Raw genomic sequence first — 20,564 nt, 5'->3', positions numbered from 1 at the left:
AGATTAATTTAATAAGTTTAATGTTGTGTAGATGATACTTCTCCGATGGCTTGAAGCTCTTGTGAAATTAAAAAAAATGCAAATCAATTACTGCCCACTATTCTTTCTTCTTCTTGTTTTAGGGTTTATTGATGCCCACTATTCTAACCCCTCAATTTTTCCCAAACACCAACTTTAGGATCAGAGTTCGACACTTGAATTTATATTAATATAATTTAATATTTGAATTTTTTTAATTTTTGAAACCGATAAGATACATAAATACTGTTTTGGATCTTTTAACTTTGGGAACCCACAACCGCTACATTATTTTTTGTGCTCTTTAGCCTATAAAGCCTGCTAACCAGCTAAAGCACACTGAACAAGCTATGTGTGACATGCTTAAACTTGGAAGAAAGGGACAGAGAAAAATCGAACATTTGATATTTTTATAAGTGTCTTTCGTATCATACCATCTCAGCTACTTTGCGGCAACTGATTAGATACATTTGATTTAGAGGAAACATGATAAACTAGAAAATACTTTCCTGATTTGATTCTTATGTTTATCTTTATTTGGAAACACCAAAATTCTAGTCGTGGAATAATTATTTTGACTCGAATCAAATCATAATATAATGGCCACTTGCTGGTCTCCCCCAATACTCTCGCTTGTGCACTTGCCTTGGCCTCCATAACATATGGAGAAGTCAATCACAGAGAGAAGCAGAACCACAATTAGTGAAAGCACATATGCTCTCAACTAATCTAGCTACGTCTTGTTTTACAAAAAAAATAAAAATTTATGGTTTGGCTAAATAATAACATGTTTATTTGGGAAGTCTTGATTATTCCAAATTCTACGGTACCCTAAACAAATAATTTGAAATATTAAAAAATTATAGAATTTAAAATTCTAGTCCGAGTAGAACCATATACTGTTACTCCAGACTCCGTCATTGCATATATACATACATATATATTTGTCACGTACGTACTTATATACAAATATTGAAGTTTAATATTTGATTGGATCGAACTTTGTAGGAGGAGATCGAGTACGGATGAGGACAGCACTTTGCGGAAAGAGGTGGTGGATCAATTTCTGAGCCACGATTAGTGACGAGTTGACCATGACAATGACATTCACTATGGGGAGAATCAATTTTTGTGGTAATTAAAGTTAAAAATCTCATCAAGGCAATGATTAAGTGGGATTCCAATAAATTAATCTATTTTGCTTGGTAAATATACGTGTTAGACTCGAGAGCGAGATAATTTTCTTTCTAAACTATCTATGATATCATATGAATAGGTCCCTCAAGATTAGGCCCAAACCCTCGGCACATCCTTAGCCCAGGTGGAAGGCCCATGATAGACCTAATTATTTTCCTATAAATATCATGTTTGAGTGGCTAATTCAGGATTCACTTTATATTATTTTTCAGCAGCACCCTTAGATGCTCTCCATTTATATTCTTAGTCTCTGATTTGAGAGTCGGAGGGGCTATGCGGGGACACCCTCCCGGCCCCCTTCTAACGGTCCTCTTCGTTATTTCAGGCTCAGAGTAAATTCGAATCTTGCGTCTGGACTAGTGTCATTTACTGAAATCGAACTATAAATTTTCAGTGAGTATCAATCTATATTACTCGTTGCCACAAAGAATCAAACTTTTTTCAAGATATGTTTATGTACTTAAATGAGTAACACATATTCCTATGAAAAAAACTAGTATTAAATAAATAGTATATTTGAAGTGATCGTGAATAATACGAGTATAAAAGATATACAAGTTAATTTATTTTGTTATCTCGAAGTTAATTAATCATAAAAAAGACGTTGCTAAAATAGGTATGCCATTTGAAAAAAAAATATTTATTTATTTTTATTCGTACGTATTATTTTCATTGAATTATCTTACATGCAAATGTAATGATTTTCGACAAACTAACTGATAAGGTTATGTCTGTAGTCGATTGAAAGAGATTCGTTAAATATTTAAAGTAGTCGATTTGAACCCAATAAAAGAAGTGAAAGTGAACAAAAGTAATGAAATAAGGGGAAGTCGGGCCACCCTCGAACACGATTGTTTACAAGTCCCAACCCGATTATTAACCAACTTTAAGTGGGGAATAAAAGGTTTCAAATCATGTCCACTCCCATTATTCTTTTTTTATTTCGAGTTTTCATTTATTTATTTATTTATTATTATTATTTTCGTTTTTTATTGAATATATTTATGAATATTATAGTGTTTTTAAAAGGGAAAAAAAACAATTTTTGTTTCATATATTTGTTGTTTTATCAAAATTTCAATCATATACTTGTATTTTTTAATTTTTTGGCAATTTGAATTTTTTGCATCGGGAGTGTTGATTGTTACCACACGTCGGTGTCATGTCAATATCACACATTGACACTAATTCAGTTCTACATCAACAAAAATGATTAAAATTTAAAAAAAAAATAGTATATTAACATTGAAATTTTCGACACATGAGTTCACAATCATAAAAAAATAAATATACAGATAAAAATAAAATATTTTAATTTTCTTTAAAAACAATTAATCTCAACATTTTTGATATGCAAGAGTGAGGTTTGGGGTTTGACTCCGCTTATATTTGGGGCATCAGTTTCACCAGTCGCAATATAATAAAGTTTCAAGTTCCATTATTCAGGAAAAAAAATTAGAAAAAATGAGGATCCATTCAAAAATCAAGTTGACCTTGAAATTGACCTTCCCAAGTTGCAGCACAATGAATTTGTCAACTCCATTAAAATCGATTCAGAAGATGCCCTACAAGAGGTTAAGATAGAAGTGAGACTATTTGAGTTAAAATTTAGGGGTATAGTTGGAAAAAAGATCCAAATATCGAGTAGTATAAAACAAATCCGAATTCATCGAAATTTTCAGTAGGATATGGTAATGATATCAAAATTTTTAGTATAGTAATGATATTAATTGGTATACACCGAAATACCAAAACAATATATAAATTTAAAAATAGACAATATTTTTAATAAAGCAATAAATTAAAATATATATAAAGTTTTTTTTGGAATAAAACGGTATATAGTGATACCCTACAGAAATCTCGGTATACCGTAAAATTTTGCTATAATCGGTATGTTGCTCGGTATATACCAAGATTTTTGGTACGACAATGGTATATATTTTCTTATATATACCGTAATTTTTGGTATGATATATGATTTTCGGTACGATATTATATCACTCTCAGTCCCTAGTTAAAATATCTAGTAAATTTTTTAAGAATATATACTCAAAATGGGCATAACATTAATATATATGATAGTTTCTTTTGTAAAAAATGTCGTGCATATTTACTCATGAGAGCTTATAAGAAGGATCTTTTGAAAATATTAAGATAATAAGATTTTGATTTATTAATAAGACATAATTAAACACTTATAATTTTTATAAGATATTTAAATGTGATTAGCAAAAAAAAAAAACTCTTTGTTTTTTCCTAAAATATTTCAAATGAATGTTCCATACGTCTGCGTGTGATTAATTTTTTGCAAAAAATTAACTTAGAACGTTGACTAATTTATTTTATTGATTCATAGGACTTTCTATTTTATTATTCGGCATGTTATTCAAATAATTAATTAAGAATAAATTTTTTTTTTATCATAATTAAAGTGCACCTTCCATGTTTCTGTCTACTTCATGCAAGTGCATCATTAATGATACCTAAGCACCAAATTAATACAATTATTAGTACTAATTATATATATTGCTAACGTATGTTAGACTCAATTATCGTATGTGTTATTAATAAGAATAATGCTAAATGTACAACCAATATATCGTTACAGCGATATTTACAATCATTATATCACGAGATTTACTGTTATATCGCGCGAGATTTTGTATTCAATATATAGTGAGATTTTGACAAATTGAATTTTTTGTGTTGTACAAATATGGATGTACATGTAGCATCAATCTATTAATAATTATTAAATGATATAATTGACAGTCCTCAAATACAATGCTGCATTCCACTCTCTCAAAAAATTTAACGTTTGCTCCGATCCGTACGTTTTCCAGAGTGCCAAAGTCTTATGTAATTTTTTTTATATATATAGAAATCACGATATAATACTTCATTAAGTTATAAAACAATTTGTTAAAATCGAGTCTCGAACATGAAATTTCATCGCAAATTAGATCATATGGATATCAAGCCATCCACGGCAATCTTACTTAGTTTTAAGTTAATCAAAATTTTCACAAAAAATGAACTAATTGGACCCATTTTTTAAACCAAAAGATATTAATTAATAAATGTTGTCCAGCAAACTTGGTCGACTACTTTCGCTTTTTCTTCAAATTTTAATGCCATAACAATTAACAGAGTACCTTTAGTACTAGTGACCCCCACAACCTAGTAAAGTGCCAAAAGNTATCTTATCTTTATCATCCATTACTCAAAAGACTTCTCGAAAAATCTCATGATACCTACGGTTATGACGCCTCGGGGCCAATCAAGCTCCCGTGTTCTGTCGATGACTTTCACCATCTCCGGTGGCGTATCGAGAAGGAAAACGGTAATCACCACAGATATTTCCACCACCATCACCACTACGGATACTTCCACGGTGCTTTATCATTTCATTCTTGTTAGGCCTGATTACTGTAAAGAACTTTAGGTTTCTTCTCCCTTTTTTTGTGGTGGCATTAAATCTTTCCCCTTTCCTTTTTTCTTTTTTTTTTTTTTCCAGTTTAGGTTTGGATATGTACGTCGAGATAAATTTGTAAACCCTAGTCTTGAGGTATGCCAATCATATTAAGAAAGAAATTGTATTAATCAATTATATACGATTACTCATCAAATTAATGATTTCCTCATGTTCTATGTCTTAATTTATCGGGCATATATATATATATATAATTTTATTAGATTGCTAATCATCCAAATCCAAGATATCGTCTCAAAAACATAAGATCTTGGTGAGTAAGATTTAGATTCTTCGTATATAAATTTGTGGGGCAAAACTTTCGGTAGTTTAATTCGATGAAGAAGCTGTTTTAGAATCAAAAGACGGATCGATTTAAGTAAATTAAAAAATCTGTGCGCATTTGGACGGATGAGTTTGAAATCTATTGATTTTGATTATTTTTTTATTGTTAACAACGTGAAACAATTGATGAAATTATAACTCCATACATTACTTTTTTATACAATTGCAACACAAAATATAATAAATTTCAAATACATTCATTAGTAAGTGAACTTGAAATCATTCATAACTAACGTGAAACATTATATAAACATGGATGATGCAGATTTGAGGTTTATGATCTTCTTTCTTAAATTACAAAAATACATTTGAATATATTTGAAACTTATCGATCCAAACACAACATAGAATCAAGACTAAATAAACTTTGATTTCAACAAAGTTATATCATTAATTAACTCGAGTTTTCTTTAATTTTACGACAAATATTTAAAAAAAAACATATAAAATATTCAGACAGCTCTATTTCCAAGATACAAATCATTAAAGTTATGTGAGGCCATGAAATCATGTTTGGCATGCTGGAAAGTGGGGAAACATGTTCGAGCCACCATATTATTAATTAATTGAAAATGATATTGTCAATTAATCATGTTGTACTTGACTTTTTGACAATCAACAAATAAGACACAATGTTACACCAATTTGATGCGAAAAATTTACGAGGAACATAAATTTAACTTCTAAAATATTAAACAACGTGAATTCCCGATTCAATAATTGGTTCTGGCCTCTTTGATTGGATGCTAATAAAATAAACAAAGTAAAATTTTTAAATGAAATGAATGGGAACTAAATTAAAAGTAATTGCAATTTTTTTTCTGACGAAAGTGAACCAAAAATATAATTGAAGGTCTGAAACTAAGACGAAATTAAACACTTTGAATTATAGAAAATAAAAGGAACATTGATGAAATTAAGGAATTGCATGAAATGAAACTTTGGAATTCACGTAAAGCTGATTGTCGATTTGATTATTTATGAAGACGAGTGACTCCTTTCCTCTCAGGCTCAATTCCCCCTTCTGATGGATCATGTACAGATTGTGCATAGACATGTCAAAAGGATAAGTTGAGCGATCTTAACCAATTTTATGTGTAATTTGACTAGTTAGATAGGCTGGCTCGCAACTCGTCTCAACACACCATTAGGTAGGGTGGGCCGGCTCACTATTTTGGCATGTTTGAAAATTATCAACTCAACTAATCTGTTTTATATTATAAAGGAAATCAATCGACAAGACTATCTGATTTTGACATTTCTAGTTGTGCATTTAACCGGCCCCATTTCCCATGTTTTATTGGTCCAAATACGTGGTCAAAGGCCCACTATCATTCAAAAGTTTTCTAACAGTTGGGTTGAAGGCCCAAATATTTTTTGCCTTAAGCAATTAAATTAATTGGGCTTGGGTGCAAAACACCTTGTTTTTTTTTTTTTTTTTTTTTTTTTTATAAATAAAAAACCATAGCCATAGTTGCGTTACGTTGCACTATTTCAAGCCAAGAATCAAATTTTCTGAAGTACAACTCCTTGGAGTTGAGTTTTATACGATTTTGAAGAATCATAATCATCCACTGTTAAAATCGTGAACTTCAATTCATGAATCTCCTTTGGATTTCCCACCAAATCTGACAAATGACAATTTCAAGAACTTATTTTTTCTTGAAAAAACTCGCACCTTGTTCAAATTTGAAGAAAGATAAAGCAAAATTAGCCTTCTCATCATGTTTTAGAAGGTGGGTTTCCGCTGAAAGTCGCCAACTTGATGAGATTGCTAAAGAATTGAGTAAAGGGAAAAGTTTTGCTGCTCTGTGGGGAAACGGGGATTATGGCAGACTTGGGTTCGGGAATTTGCAGTCTGAGTGGAGGCCTAAGACCATTTCTCCATCAGCTTTCGATGATCAGATTCTGAGAGAGGTAGCCTGTGGCGGTGCTCACACTCTTTTTCTCACAGGTTAACCGCAAATCATTTAATTTTTTGAATTTATTTTTTCTACGTAGGGAATGAGGTTAATGTGTTCTTGTTCATGTTAACTTAGATGTTGATCTTGGATTCGCTTACGGCACTGAAAATTGAGCCTTTTTGTGTTGTAAAATTTTCAGCATGTGAATTTGCTTCATGTATCCGGTGGATTACTAAGATTTGGGACTCTAACTTAATTATCCGGCTTCGACAGAAAACGGGGATGTGTATGCTACCGGAATCAATGACTTTGGACAGCTAGGAGTTTCAGATTCGAACAGTTATACATCTGTATGCTATCTCAACCCTGACGCAATCTTTGTATCTGGAGTCTTTATCTTTCCATGACCCACTGCATTTTGTCTGTTTTTAAGCTTCTTTGTGCCTCGTGTCATCAAGGCTTTATTCTTGAACTTATTAGTTCATATATATTGGGTTCAATTTTCCACGACAAGATCACAAGCATTGTACTTAAGTAGTTAGTAGTTTCTGAGTTAAATGTGTTGCACTTAAAATTGAACTTTAGCCTCAATTTGTTGCAAGTTTGTCCCTGCTCCCTATCCTGGCAATCTTCTGAAAGATAAAGGTTTCGAGTCAGTTTTTGCTGATTGTCAATTGTGAAAGTGGGCAATAGTCCAATGCATTTATCAATACTTACCTGGGGATGCGTATGAACCCACAGGGAGATTTTGATAGAGATTCCAGGGCAGGGACAACTAGATTGGTCAATTAGTTGAGTGATTTACATCATAGTTGAAAGGTATGTCTCAAAGACTTACTGATAAAAATTCATCTTTAATTTAAATGCCCATTGTAGGAATTGCGAATTCGGTGTTACTCAGTCAGACCCATATAGTCTGGATCTAATTTCTAAAGTTTGCGTCATTCAAAAATTTTGAGCAATCTAAATCAATAAAAAAATCGTTGATGGCAATGATTGTTGTATGGAGCTTATCAAAGTTCAGGAATACAACTGAGAGAATACAATCTAATTTAGAAGCTTCAAATTTCCCGAATAGATATGAAAAAATCGAAGCTTTTATGTTTTCCCCCGAAATGCAAGTTCATAGAAGCTTTAATATGCCGCAATATCCAATATGAGAAGAAAAAATAAGATTCTGATCAAATTTATGTGCAAAAGCTTATATTTATTAGAACTTCTGTCCAATGGATCGGGGTATCTATCGACGATATAAATTATAACAGGATTTGCAATCCTTGATCTGCTATTCGAAAAAATTGAGGTGCGAGGCATAAGTGCCTTGAGAGTTTTATAATGGAGGGTTTCATGTGGAAGAATGTATTAATGGGAGAGGAAATTTAAGAGAGAGGGATCGACTAATTGAAGAAAAGGTGTTAACAGTGAAGTAAAAACATAGAGTAACTGAAGCTTCAACCTTTTCAGGAGATCCATAAATCATTCAATATTCCTTTTTCCAATAATATTTCTCCTGGATCTTGCAATATCTCTCACGCTTTCTCATGTGTGGCATCCTTTTGAAATACCTTTTTAGTCATGCCTTGGTGAAAAAGAGGTGCAATACAGATAACATAGGATATTGTTGTTGAATTAATCTTTGATAGCTCCATTCTCTAATCCTGAAGTATTTCTGTTCATGATTTTAAATCTTGATGCCAGAGTTGTTGCTTTTATTTTATTCATGTAAGAACATGTTTTTTTGTTATCATATAGGAATTGTACTTATCAATTGTTTGCTTTATTTATTGTAGAAGCCTCTCAGGGTTTCTGGAATTCCTAGCAGGGTTGTTAGAATTTCTGCTGGTTACCATCATTCGGCTGCTGTTACGGGTATCATATCAACAGTCTTTGAAGCTTTTTTTTCTTTACTTTTTTGTCCTTCTTTTGTCTTCCTTTGGTATGGAATATGACTTTAGTGTTTCCCTTCAATTTTACCCACTCATGTTTCTCCTTTAGTGTAAATGGTCTAACCAAGCCTCATATTCCTGAAATTGTATGCAAAATTTCTTTTCCTTCTTTTCTGCATGAAATGGCATTCAAATAACTCTTTGATTCAGCTATATGTTTGTTCATAAGTTTCAACTTTCATGTTGGATTTTGTTTCATGAAAGTATGCTTCCTTTTGCAGTGGACGGAGAACTCTATATATGGGGAAAGAATGCAAATGGACAGCTTGGTCTCGGAAAAAGTAATTGGTTGAACCTATATCGGTGTTATTCTATCTTGAGTGATTTCCTTGTTTGCTAGAGCACATATATTTAATGTCTGCTCCACTTTATGGATGAATCACATATATAACTGAACAGTTTTGTTGCTTCCTCCTCCTTCTCCTCCTCTCCGACGTAATAATACTAATGGGATGGCATTATCATGTTACATTATAATATTGTAACATATTTGCTTCATTGGCCAAAATAATATCTTTCTCTGGGACTGTGTCATTTCATTTCTCCAACATTTCATGCTGGTGCTGATTCTATTATAGAATCCATCCTTTAAGTATTCAAGTTATAAGTCAACATGAGTTATAATTTGTGGTCTCAAAGGCTTCATGTTTGTAACCATCTGCCACATGTGCTTGCTGTCTGCAGAGGCAGAAAAGATAATACCTGTCCCCGTCAAAGTTCAGTGCTTGGATGGAGTCACCATTAAAATAGCATCTTTAGGGTTTGAGCACTCTATTGCTGTTACAGGTCTGAAATCTGTATGTGGAAGCACATTTCTTTTCTGGTACTTGATTATTTGACTAACTTCACAATGTTATGTCTTGCTCCCATTGCTCTTTTTTTTTTTTTTTATCTGTATAACAGATAAAGGCGAGGCCTTGAGTTGGGGTGATGGAGAGTCAGGGAGACTTGGTCATGGACATGAACTAAGCATTTTGGGATTTCAAAAAAGCAGCAGGTTTCATTTCTTTCCTTTTTCTTTTCTGCACATTAAAAGCTTGCTATACTCCACCTCCACCTCCACCTCCACCACCACCACCACCCCTCCCCTGGCCTTGTTCGTTACCTTTAGCTCAATTTGAAATGCTGTCCTGTATCTTTTTACCAAGTCATATGAATGAAAGGATGCTTTTGGTTGTATATTTTCAGATCTTGATTGTCAACTATGTCGTCGTTGAATATTAAGTAATGTGAATAAACATTAATAAATTAATAATCATTTATTATGCATTTATATGTTTCTCATATTTCAGTTTACAGTATATAGCTGTTTGGCCATCGTGAGCCTTGTATTGATTTTTATTCATATATTCTCTCAAATGCAGTGAGTATACACCGCGGCTAATCAAAGAACTCGAGGGAGTCAAGGTAGTGTTTTGTCCTACTTTTTCCATCATCTTCCTTGAGTTAATATTTTGACCTACTTGTGCTAACATGGTCTTGATTCCAAAATATTAGGTTAAAAATGTTTCTGCTGGAATGCTACACTCTGCCTGTATTTGTGGTATATCGATACTGTTTCATGTTTGATATATTCTATTTTAAATATAGGCTTTATTATCATGCGATTTAGCTCGACAATTGTTCGAATTTCACAGAAAATGGCTCTTTGTATTTCTTTGGTGAAAGGGAGTTAGGAACATGGGTAAGCTTTGAATTCATTAATGTCAGCAATTTTTCATTTATCGCCATTTCGTGCAAACCATTCTTGAATCTTATCAGTGTTAATTTTGGTCTAAAATTTCAGGGCTTCGGCAAAGCAAAGATGGCAACTACACCATCTACAGTCTACCCTTTGCCACTCTCAGACGAAGTTGCATGTGGTGGTTATCACACCTGTGTCATTACAAGTAATCTTTGTCAGTAACTCTCTTCAGAAAAACATAATTAAACCACACTCCTAATACTTTAAAAAGTTTTGTTTTCTCAAATTCCAGTCATAAACTTGATAGGTGTAATTCGTCAATTTTGAAATGTGCTATGTACTTTGTTTGGAAAGATACTGCTTGGATTTATTGGCATATTTAGAGGGTGTATATCCGTTTAGACATGTTGTTTATTCAATGCATCTCTGGACCATGTTCCTGGAAAGTTGATTTTTTTGTCTTTTTTGTTGCATAGATGGTGGAGATCTGTATGCATGGGGCTCCAATGAAAATGGCTGTCTCGGCATTGGGTATGTTCTGTGTTATTTAGAATTGAAGTGAGTTATGAAAAGTTGCTAGCTTTCGGTATTTGTAAACATTACTTGAGTAATTGGGATCATACATCATGTATCAGCTGCACAGAAGTAATTTATTCACCGGAAAGAGTCCAAGGTCCATTTTTGAAGCAACCTGTTACTCAGGTTTGTCGTGTTGACTCTCTTGGAGATTTATTCGAGTATGGTTAAATTTTAAAATAGTAGAAATGTAGTGGGGAAGAGATTTTAACAATAATACAATATTTGCACGATTAGGTGATGAAAATCAGTATCATTCATATGATGTCCTAATCAATTACTTGATTTTTAGCAAAAAAGTTTCTTGTATCTAAACTTGTTCCATAGAAACTAAATAGAAGACCCCACTTGAATCCAAAATTTTATGTTGTACTTGGATGCATAATAATGAGTATGGGGAACTTGAATTCGTAAACATAACCAGATATTAGTTAGAGGGCTCGTTGATCTAATACCCTCTTTTCTGTTTGTTTTAACAGGTATCCTGTGGTTGGAAGCACACAGCAGCAATTTCTGGTAAACATCTTCTTAGCTGAAGATTCTTATCAACAATTTGTATCATTCTATTATAGTATCGAGTGTATCTTATAGAAAATTTCCGTTACCTAACCAAACAAAGGTCCCATTTGTTCGTTGTATGTCTCTATTCCAATTTAACTCTGGCTGACATACAGGAGGCGATATTTACACATGGGGCTGGGGAGGTTCAAATGGAACATTTAAAGAAGATGGACATTCTCCTGGCGGACAATTGGTTCGCTTAAACTTATCTTATATTCTGTGCAGTTTTTTCTTGTGTTCGATTACTATCTTAAATGTGTGATATTGAATATGTTGAGCCATCTTAAACATTCAGCCTTATTCCTTTATTGAATCACAGCCAACCAAGTAACTTGATCAAAATTCTTGAAGCCCAGTGGGGTCATATTGATTCGTAAGAAATGCATGATAAGATGTACAGTACATCATAATAGAATTCCCTGTCAACTTGAGTTGATCAATTTTATACAACAGAAGTTGATGTGAGATAGCTGCTAATGTAATTCATTATGTATAGCCTCGCATAGACGAATCTGTTGACCTTGCGCATGACATAGCAACTGATTCCTCCTTGATGCCGTAAAGATAATTAGATTAAGTGACCACTTTTTATATTGAGTATTTACTCTCTATTGCCAATTGGCTCATCTTTTCCACTTCAATTGACTATGGAGCTTACCTAGTTTTTTTCCCTTCTTCCCCGAGAAAAAACTTCATTTATTTTTAGTTTCATTTCTGCCTTCTCTGTTAGTAACTGAATCAAACTGCGTTTGTACATAGGGTCATGGCGATGACGTTGACTACATCGAGCCCGCTCTGCTCGACTTTTACAAGAATGTAAAAGCACTACAAGTATCTTGTGGATTTAATCATACAGCTGCCTTATTTGAATACAAACCAGTCTAAAGATGAATACAGAAATTATTTGATAATGCTGTCTCTCAAGTCAGCAATCAATACAATACACAAGAGGCATTTGCAACTATGCTATTGTTTGGTTCCTTATGGTTCAAGGGAATCTGCACAAGTATGAATGCTTGTCAACAAAATCTTACCAGTGTATCAGTGTAAAATTTGATATTACATATATAATTTAGTAAATAAGAAATAAAGGTGCACTTTTATTTTTATTTTAAAATAATTAATTTCTTGTTTTGTATATGAGGTACCGAATGTAATCCATACACATTACATTTTGTAATCATTAGAGGAACCGTGATAAGAAATAATAAAAATCATTCTTGAATATGCCCTCCATACAAAGGATTTATGGGCTTAGTTCAATACATGCATTACTTTCGTGATAAATCCAATAGATTCATCTTTGCGATAAAAAAATTATATCGGATTTCACGTATTTTAATGATAATCGTCTGATTTACGGTGAAAACAAGAACTCCGCTAGTCGATCAGATCTAAGTTCGTGTGTGAGTTTTGGCACATCCTATTAAATGATTCAATAGATAACATAATATGTTTTTAACTAAGAAAAAATATGAAGAATAAAAATATAAATTTATATTCGAAAAAACAGATAATAAAATGTAAATGACTGGGGATATAAGTTTTGGATAACCTGACAAATTTATTTGAATTTCCATTTGTGGCAGAAACACACACAATGGATTCTTTGTTTTGCTTATTACAATATCAAATAGTTTGTCTGTGATGATAATGATGTTGACAATAATATGATTATTATTGTCACATGATTTGCTCCTCCTATCCCTACCCTACTTACCTAGGGTTTAATCTCATGGGAGTCAACGCCCAATTATAATCTGACACGTAACCCAGCATATGCCTGTGGTCGTCCCTCTCGCTTCACAATCGTCAGATTTCATTAATTGTCATCACGTGCTCGTGTACTCTGTGACCTGCAACCGTACGATATCAAGAGATGATCTCACCCGTCCATCTCCTTCCAAAATGAAATTTTAAATTTATTAGAGTGGGTCTTATGTGAGACCGTCTCACGGATCTTAATCTGTGAGACGGGTCAACCCTACCCATATTTACAATAAAAACTAATACTCTTAGCATAAAAAGTAAGAGTGAGTCTCATGTGAGACCGTCTCACGGATCTTAATCAGTGAGACGGGTCAACCCTACCCATATTCACAACAAAAAGTAATACTCTTAGTATAAAAAGTAATACTTTTTCATGGATGACCCAAATAAGAGATCCGTCTCACAAATACGACCCGTGGGACCGTTTCACACAAGTTTTTGCCAAAAAGTAATACGATTTCATGTATGACCCAAATAGAGATCCGTCTCACAAAATACGACCCGTGAGACCGTCTCACACAAGTTTTTGCCAATTTATTATTAGAGTAAAATTAATTTTTAATTATTGATATATGGATTATTTATAAACAGAAAAATTAGTCCATAATCAAGATAATAAGTCAATTTTATTATTAACTTAAATTAAAATTGTCAATAATAAATTCAATTCCGTACACACTTTTATTTTCAGCAGAAAATTATATCTAATAATTATCAACTCAATTATATAAATTTTTTTAAATATCAAATTATAAAAATATAATAAATAAATATATGTCACTCGAACGAAGCAAAAATAATCAATATATTAGTTTTTCAAAATAAATAAATAATTTACAATAAATCATGTACTAATTTATAAATAGTTCGTACCACAAAATGAATTTCTCTCTTTAGAAACATTGCGGACAATTGTAATAATTTTTAAAATTTAAACTATAACAAAGAGCATATTCAAATAATTTTTTTTCAGTTTATATTTTCAAAATAATTCATATAAAAATAAATAAATAAATAAATAAATATTACCCAATGAGTAAAGAAGCATGCCTTTTCTTCAACGCTCTGTCGTTTGACTTAGGTGCAGTGGCAAAGACATTAATGGCAATTCAACATCTTTATTTAAATAAATAAATATTCTTCTCCTCGTTGGGCGGCCACTCTCTCACCGCTTCCCCATCCTCCGCTCCCGCCGACAGCGAAAGAAAGCATCATCACGCGATTTCGACGGCCCAGATCATGACTTCCATAATCGCCGTCTTTTTCCGAAACGTGTTTCTTGGAAGCCCACTGTTGCTCTCACACCTGCCCACAAATAAACCATTCGGGTAAATTGTTTTTGTCTCACTTTTTCCACTCCCGATTTTTATCATTGCTTCATTCTTTTATAAACACCAAATCTTCTTTGACATTAAAGTAACATAACGGGAAGTTTTCATGACCCTCGATCGTATCTATCTCTAGTGTCGAACTGATATATTGGATAATGCATTTAAAAATATATATATATTTCATGCATAACATAAAGCCTACTTCTTCATTTCAAGAAAACAACAATATAAAAAGGAAAGCACATTGAATAGTGTAGGATTTTGACAGTACTCAAGGAGTTGTAAAGTAAGGTGTAGAAAGGAAGTTAAAAATAATAAGGTAATGATGAAAGAATCGCATTTATGAGATTAGAGGCTTGTGTCTCTCTGATACACATCAGTCCCCTCCCCCCTATGTTTTTCTCGTGTAAAGCGCATTTTTATATTGCCATCTCGTTGTCTTGTTCTGTGTGTTTGAGTGTAGTATTAATTTGCAAATTCAAAATCAAAGCAAGAAACAGGCTTGCCCAGTTGACTGGAAACAACAACAGGTAATGCTGATGAGTCTTTTACAAGTCATATATATAGCCAGCCAGCCAGCCAGCAAGCCCGCTTGCATCGGAAATGAAAGCAATAAAGTTTTAATCAGTTAGTTAGGTAATAACTTCGATGTTTTTACGGGAATTCTTTTAACTTTTTATTGCGTCTAAGATGCATTTTTTTAAACAACAAAAAAAAAAGATAATATTTAAGGAATCCCATTTGCAGAGATCAATTTTAAGGATCAACATTTGAATCATAAGTGCAATCAGATTGTTGAGTCAGTTCCTGTTGGTATGTGTGTCTCTGAGACTGTTTTTGAAGACTGCACTCCTCTTCTTTCAACACAGTAATTTTGGAGTTTGTATTCAAAAGCCAAACATTCTTTGTGTACATATAGCTCTTTAATTAATTTATATATATATTAGGTATTTTGAAGACAAATAAAGTCTAAGAAAATTAATAAAGGAGAATCAAATGTGCTTGAATTAATATGAAGTCGTGGTGGCGCTTTTGTTTTATGGTTTCTTGGAAATAGTTAACCTATTTTTAAATAGATGTTCGGGTAAATAAATACTTGTCATATTTCGAGTTTGATACATACTATATGTGATATATAGAAAATGGATATTAGTTGATGTCTAATAATTTATCTTATATCAATGGATATTAGTTGATGTCTAATAATTTATCTTATATCAATGTCTCAAATATTTTAGATTGATATGTCTCAAATATTTTAGATGAGAATTTCGAGCTCTAAAGTCGATTGTAATAAAAGTTTTTCTCAGATAAAAAGAAATAAATTTTATTCCATATTTTTCGGTCGACACATTTATGCAAGGCATATAATTATAGTCTCGATAAGACGAAAACTTGTAGGCATTAAATTGCCCTAATGTTATTTATATTTTTTGAATATTTATATTTTCTGAAAGATATATATTGAATATTCAAAAAAAATTAATTAAATTATGAGCAAAATTTATAATTTCACAAAACAATAGTTAGGCGTGCATGAAAAAGGTTAGACAGGCACGAAAGATTGTTGGGTCATTTTTACTCCAATTGAGTTAGCATTTATTTTTTCTTCGTAATGCTTAATATTGGACCATGACAAACGTTACCTATGGAAACAAAATTCAAAACATAAATGTAGTAAAAAAAACTATTCTCTAAATGTCAAACTTGTCTATATTCGAAATTTAGGGAAAAACTTATGTGAGACGGTCTCACACATCGTATTTTGTGAGACGTATCTCTTATTTGGGTCATACATGAAAAAATATTATTTTTTATGCTAAGATTATTACTTTTTATTGTGAATATTTGTAGGGTTGACTAGTCTCATAAATAAAGATTCGTGAGACAGTCTCACAAGAGACTTACTCCCAAAAAAAAAATTTAATAATAATAATAATTTCCGACCCTTGTAAATTCTATATATAAAGAGATGGATTGTAGGGTTTTCATGTAGAAAAATGATGGTGTTGGGGGGAGTGTTGGCTGGCTCGAGGATGCTTCAGAGTGATATATATTAGTTGATTCCGATCGATGAAATATCAAATGATAAATTCTCTGAAATGCTTCGGACCAGGCTTCATTCCCCTCAAAACATATGTTAATTTATCCGTGTTGTACATGCAGTACTCGATCACACACACACGCACATGAAGAAGGGGATTTGCTGGTTTGTTCGTGAGTTTTAAGGTTGAGTGGAACGTTGTCTGGCTCGAGGTCATGGAGCTGGAGGTGATCTATGTATGCGTTGTTGGAAACTCTAAATGATTCTCGGACCAGGCTTCGTTCCCCCCAACCATTACTTGCTATGGCGTCTTCTTCTAAGTCTGGCTGCCGAACGATGGAGCAAGTAATGACGTTTCTTCTCCAATCTTCACACACACAGTGATACACACTTTTGTGCGCGTTCCTCAGAAATTGCGTGTGTTGTTTTCAATATCTAAGCCTAATTCATATATCTATATAAGATTGTTTCTCCCATCATTCTCAGTTAATTTTTTTTCCCTAATTAACTACAAATATAATATTTGTTTTATTTTAAATATATTTATTATCATGTTAGTAAAGATGGAATTTATTCATATATTTATTTTTATCACTTTTGATATCTTCTTTGCAGTGAGTAATGTTTTGGCTTCTGCTTGTTCGTTCCATACACGCACAGCCCCTCCAGTGCGTGTGTTTGAATTTTTGTAATAGCTAGCTTCAGTTATCTGAGCTTCGTATATTTTTTTTAATGTAATTGTATTATATATTACTAACAAATTACAATTACACAAGGAAAAAGTGAATTAATTAATTATCAATTTCGTATTATAAAATAACTTAAAGAAACCTTAATTACAATTGCTATGCTTGTTCAATTATTTTTTTAAAAAAACAATCAGTTCCACCACATAATTTTGACAATCAAACCTTTTTTGATTGATTAACAGTTGATTTTTTTGAAAAGATAATTTGATTAGGATGGATTATAATTATCATATGATTAAAGATGACGTGTTTATCTGCGACATTTATCATGAAAAGACATGTAAATATGAAATACCAATTTAATGTTTTTCCTCAGTGAACTGTTGTTTCCATCTGATACATAAATGCAGTACACTAAAATAGACAGATCGATAGATTAGATTAGATACATGTCAACTTCCATTGCAGACTACCTAGGCTAAGGCTTAGCTCCTCACATAGATTTAATTTGTTGGGATTTGCATATTTTCCCTGGAGTTAGTCTCAAAATCTGAAATCTTAACGTCGGATGAATGGAGAAACAGTTTTCTTTGAGGACAAATAGTTTCATCAAATTTTGAAATCGTATGTACCATGTTTCACCAATTTAGTTAAATTCACAGTAAAATATATGAAACTAGCGAGATCCATATTAAATGCAATAAATCTTTAATTTCACAGAAGTGTCGATTGCAGGTACTGACCACAGCAATGACATTTATCAGTAGTGTGAGTGTATCCTTTCATTCATCACCGATTATATATATTATCTTCTTCCAAGAAAATGTTTATATATACTAATTCTGTGCAAGTAAAATGACATTTCTTGGCTAGCAATGAAAATTAAGGTTCTTCCACATAAAATTAAATAACATCGACTTGGGCTTTGGAATACCTTGCTGATTCCTCCACAGTATCAAATTTTAAATGTGCCACATTTACGACACAGTTTTATAGGTTTGTCGGGAAAATAAGAGAGTCATACATTTTTACATACACACATATACATACAATTTTCACATTTCGTTCATCGATCGTGCTCATCAATAAGGTAACATTCGTCTATCGAATTGGGTAGTTGGATAGATCTGTATCATTTGGATTTGCCAGTTGTAATCATGTCTCAATGATATGTACGTTCATTTGTGTAAAATAAATATAAGACACAGTATATTAATATTGTCTCTTTTCCAAGGATAATAATTGTATCAGTAAATCCATTCAAACTCCATTCTGGCTGATTTCATTTTACACCACACAGAAAAAGTGTAAATAAATGTATAAATGTGCGTGTTTGTCACAATTTTAAATAAATCAAAAAATTTAAAAATAAAATTAGCAATTATATTTTGAAAGATAAAACTTATATTTTTTAAAAAAAGTAATAGTAATATTATTAATGCTTGTGCCTGTGACAATGTCCTTGTTGATCTTTTGATTTATTTAATTTTATGAAAAATAAACCAAGAAGTTGATGGAAAATATAAAATATTATTGCCTTCTCTGTTATTAAAAAGAACACCCAAGAAGTAAGCTGGCCTTCATATTTTAGTGATATAAGACTTTTATTTTTAGAAAATAATAAATAGACATTAAATTCGAATTTTTTCCATCTACAATGATTAAACTTAGCTGGATCTCGTTTGACTTTATTAGCATTAAAAGAACGAGAAACGGATGAACAATAACAAACTCAAGCCATATTCCAACTCAATCTATTCATATTTCAAACATGAAACACCATTTATTCCTTGGTTTTACGAGAACTAATTGATATTTATTATCCATTCGATCAAATTCATCCATCCAATCTAGGAAGCCCCGAACTGGGAACAGCTTGTACCAAGCGCCAGCAGTGAAGAACTGAACCTGAGCTTCGAGGAAGCAACATCGAACTCAAGAAGATAATCCTGCATTTGGTATCCTCCCAGAACTATAGAAGTAAATGGATCCACCCCTCCATCCAAAAATGCGAGGCACGTGACGTCGTTGTTTACTTTAACCATTGAATTTGACCCCAAAAATCTCCAGAAAACACTGGTTGTATCCAGCACAAAGTCAATATTCGGGACATCGGGCCCTGTCTTGGTGTTTATGATCGTCTTTGAATCAAAACAGGCCCCGAAAGGAGATACCGAAGCGACCCTTTTTATGTTTTTCGATGCAGCAGCTGCAACAAATCTGTTAACCAGGGCCCTATATATTGACCTGTGGAGAATTGTGTAGTGCCTCACGGTTCGGAGATTTGTGCCACCGGTACCCGTTCTCTTGTTGATCGAAAGCAAAGTGTTGTTGAGTGAAAGAGCTTTGTTTCCAACTTTGATGGATTTCACGTTTATGAAATATTCAACTGATAAGTTCCCGATTCGCTCATTCATATCTGTGCTGACAGGATTTCTTATCAGGGAGGTTGTGGTAAGCTTCTTAGATATTACTTCAAACGGGCTGTTGTAATTCCCCTGTCCGACGATCAATTTCCCTTCGTTTCCAGTAGACGGAATGCAGAGTGCGAACTGCTGGCGAACTTTGAAAGCTGATGCGATCTGCGCCTGCAACGAAATTCGAGTCCTGCCTAATCCGACCAATCCCGCCGTCTGGCTAGCCAATTCTTCCCTGAGGACAGGATCAGAGAACTGAAAGGGGAAATCTTTCAAATCATACCTATCTCCACGAGTCGAAAACACGTGCAGTGTGTCCTGTCCGAGGCCGCTGTATCCCTGCGTGCCCGAAAACGGGTTGAGGGCGTAATCCGAGCACGTGTTGTTTGTGCACCCGGGAACCGGGGGAGACAAGAAACAGAAGACGCATCCAATCCCGTTGGCGATCCGACACTGCTGAGTGCCGCAGAGGATTGGGCGGTAGCCGGAAGCTGATTCGAAGTAGTCGATAGAGTTGAACCATGCAAATTTTCCACCAAGATCAATGACCGTATTGAAAGTTGTGAAATTTGCACCTATTTGAATAGTGGTGTAGTATTGGTTTGTG

General features: G+C 33.1%; 2 protein-coding genes across 5 annotated transcripts; one reads left to right on the top strand and one right to left on the bottom strand.

Moving 5' to 3' along the window:
• The first annotated feature begins 6,515 nt into the window (after positions 1-6,515).
• Positions 6,516-12,919, top strand: LOC140975253 (ultraviolet-B receptor UVR8). Of its 4 annotated transcripts, none has more exons than XM_073438867.1 (15): positions 6,516-6,989; positions 7,213-7,289; positions 8,733-8,808; positions 9,107-9,166; positions 9,570-9,671; positions 9,789-9,882; positions 10,250-10,292; positions 10,383-10,428; positions 10,523-10,569; positions 10,672-10,783; positions 11,046-11,100; positions 11,205-11,271; positions 11,625-11,661; positions 11,820-11,899; positions 12,466-12,919. In XM_073438867.1, the coding sequence occupies exons 1-15, from the start codon at positions 6,671-6,673 to the stop codon at positions 12,589-12,591; spliced, it is 1,341 nt and encodes a 446-aa protein (XP_073294968.1). In that variant the 5' UTR covers positions 6,516-6,670; the 3' UTR covers positions 12,592-12,919. The 4 variants fall into 4 exon arrangements, with proteins under 4 accessions (XP_073294968.1, XP_073294984.1, XP_073294958.1 ...); XM_073438883.1 differs by lacking the exon at positions 12,466-12,919 and adding an exon at positions 12,002-12,449 and having other exon boundaries at positions 8,730-8,808; positions 11,820-11,930; XM_073438857.1 differs by having other exon boundaries at positions 6,517-6,989; positions 8,730-8,808; positions 12,466-12,918.
• Positions 12,920-19,280: 6,361 nt separating this feature from the next.
• LOC140960844 (probable aspartic proteinase GIP2) lies at positions 19,281-20,560 on the bottom strand (the record flags this gene model as incomplete). Its single annotated transcript, XM_073419393.1, has 1 exon — positions 19,281-20,560. A coding segment is annotated over one exon (1,170 nt), but the record flags the coding sequence as incomplete, so codon positions are not given.
• Positions 20,561-20,564: the final 4 nt, after the last annotated feature.

This window comes from Primulina huaijiensis, chromosome 1 (assembly GCF_012295235.1).
Source record: "Primulina huaijiensis isolate GDHJ02 chromosome 1, ASM1229523v2, whole genome shotgun sequence".
Classification (NCBI taxonomy): domain Eukaryota; kingdom Viridiplantae; phylum Streptophyta; class Magnoliopsida; order Lamiales; family Gesneriaceae; genus Primulina; species Primulina huaijiensis.
This window is presented reverse-complemented; position numbering and strand designations above follow the sequence as displayed.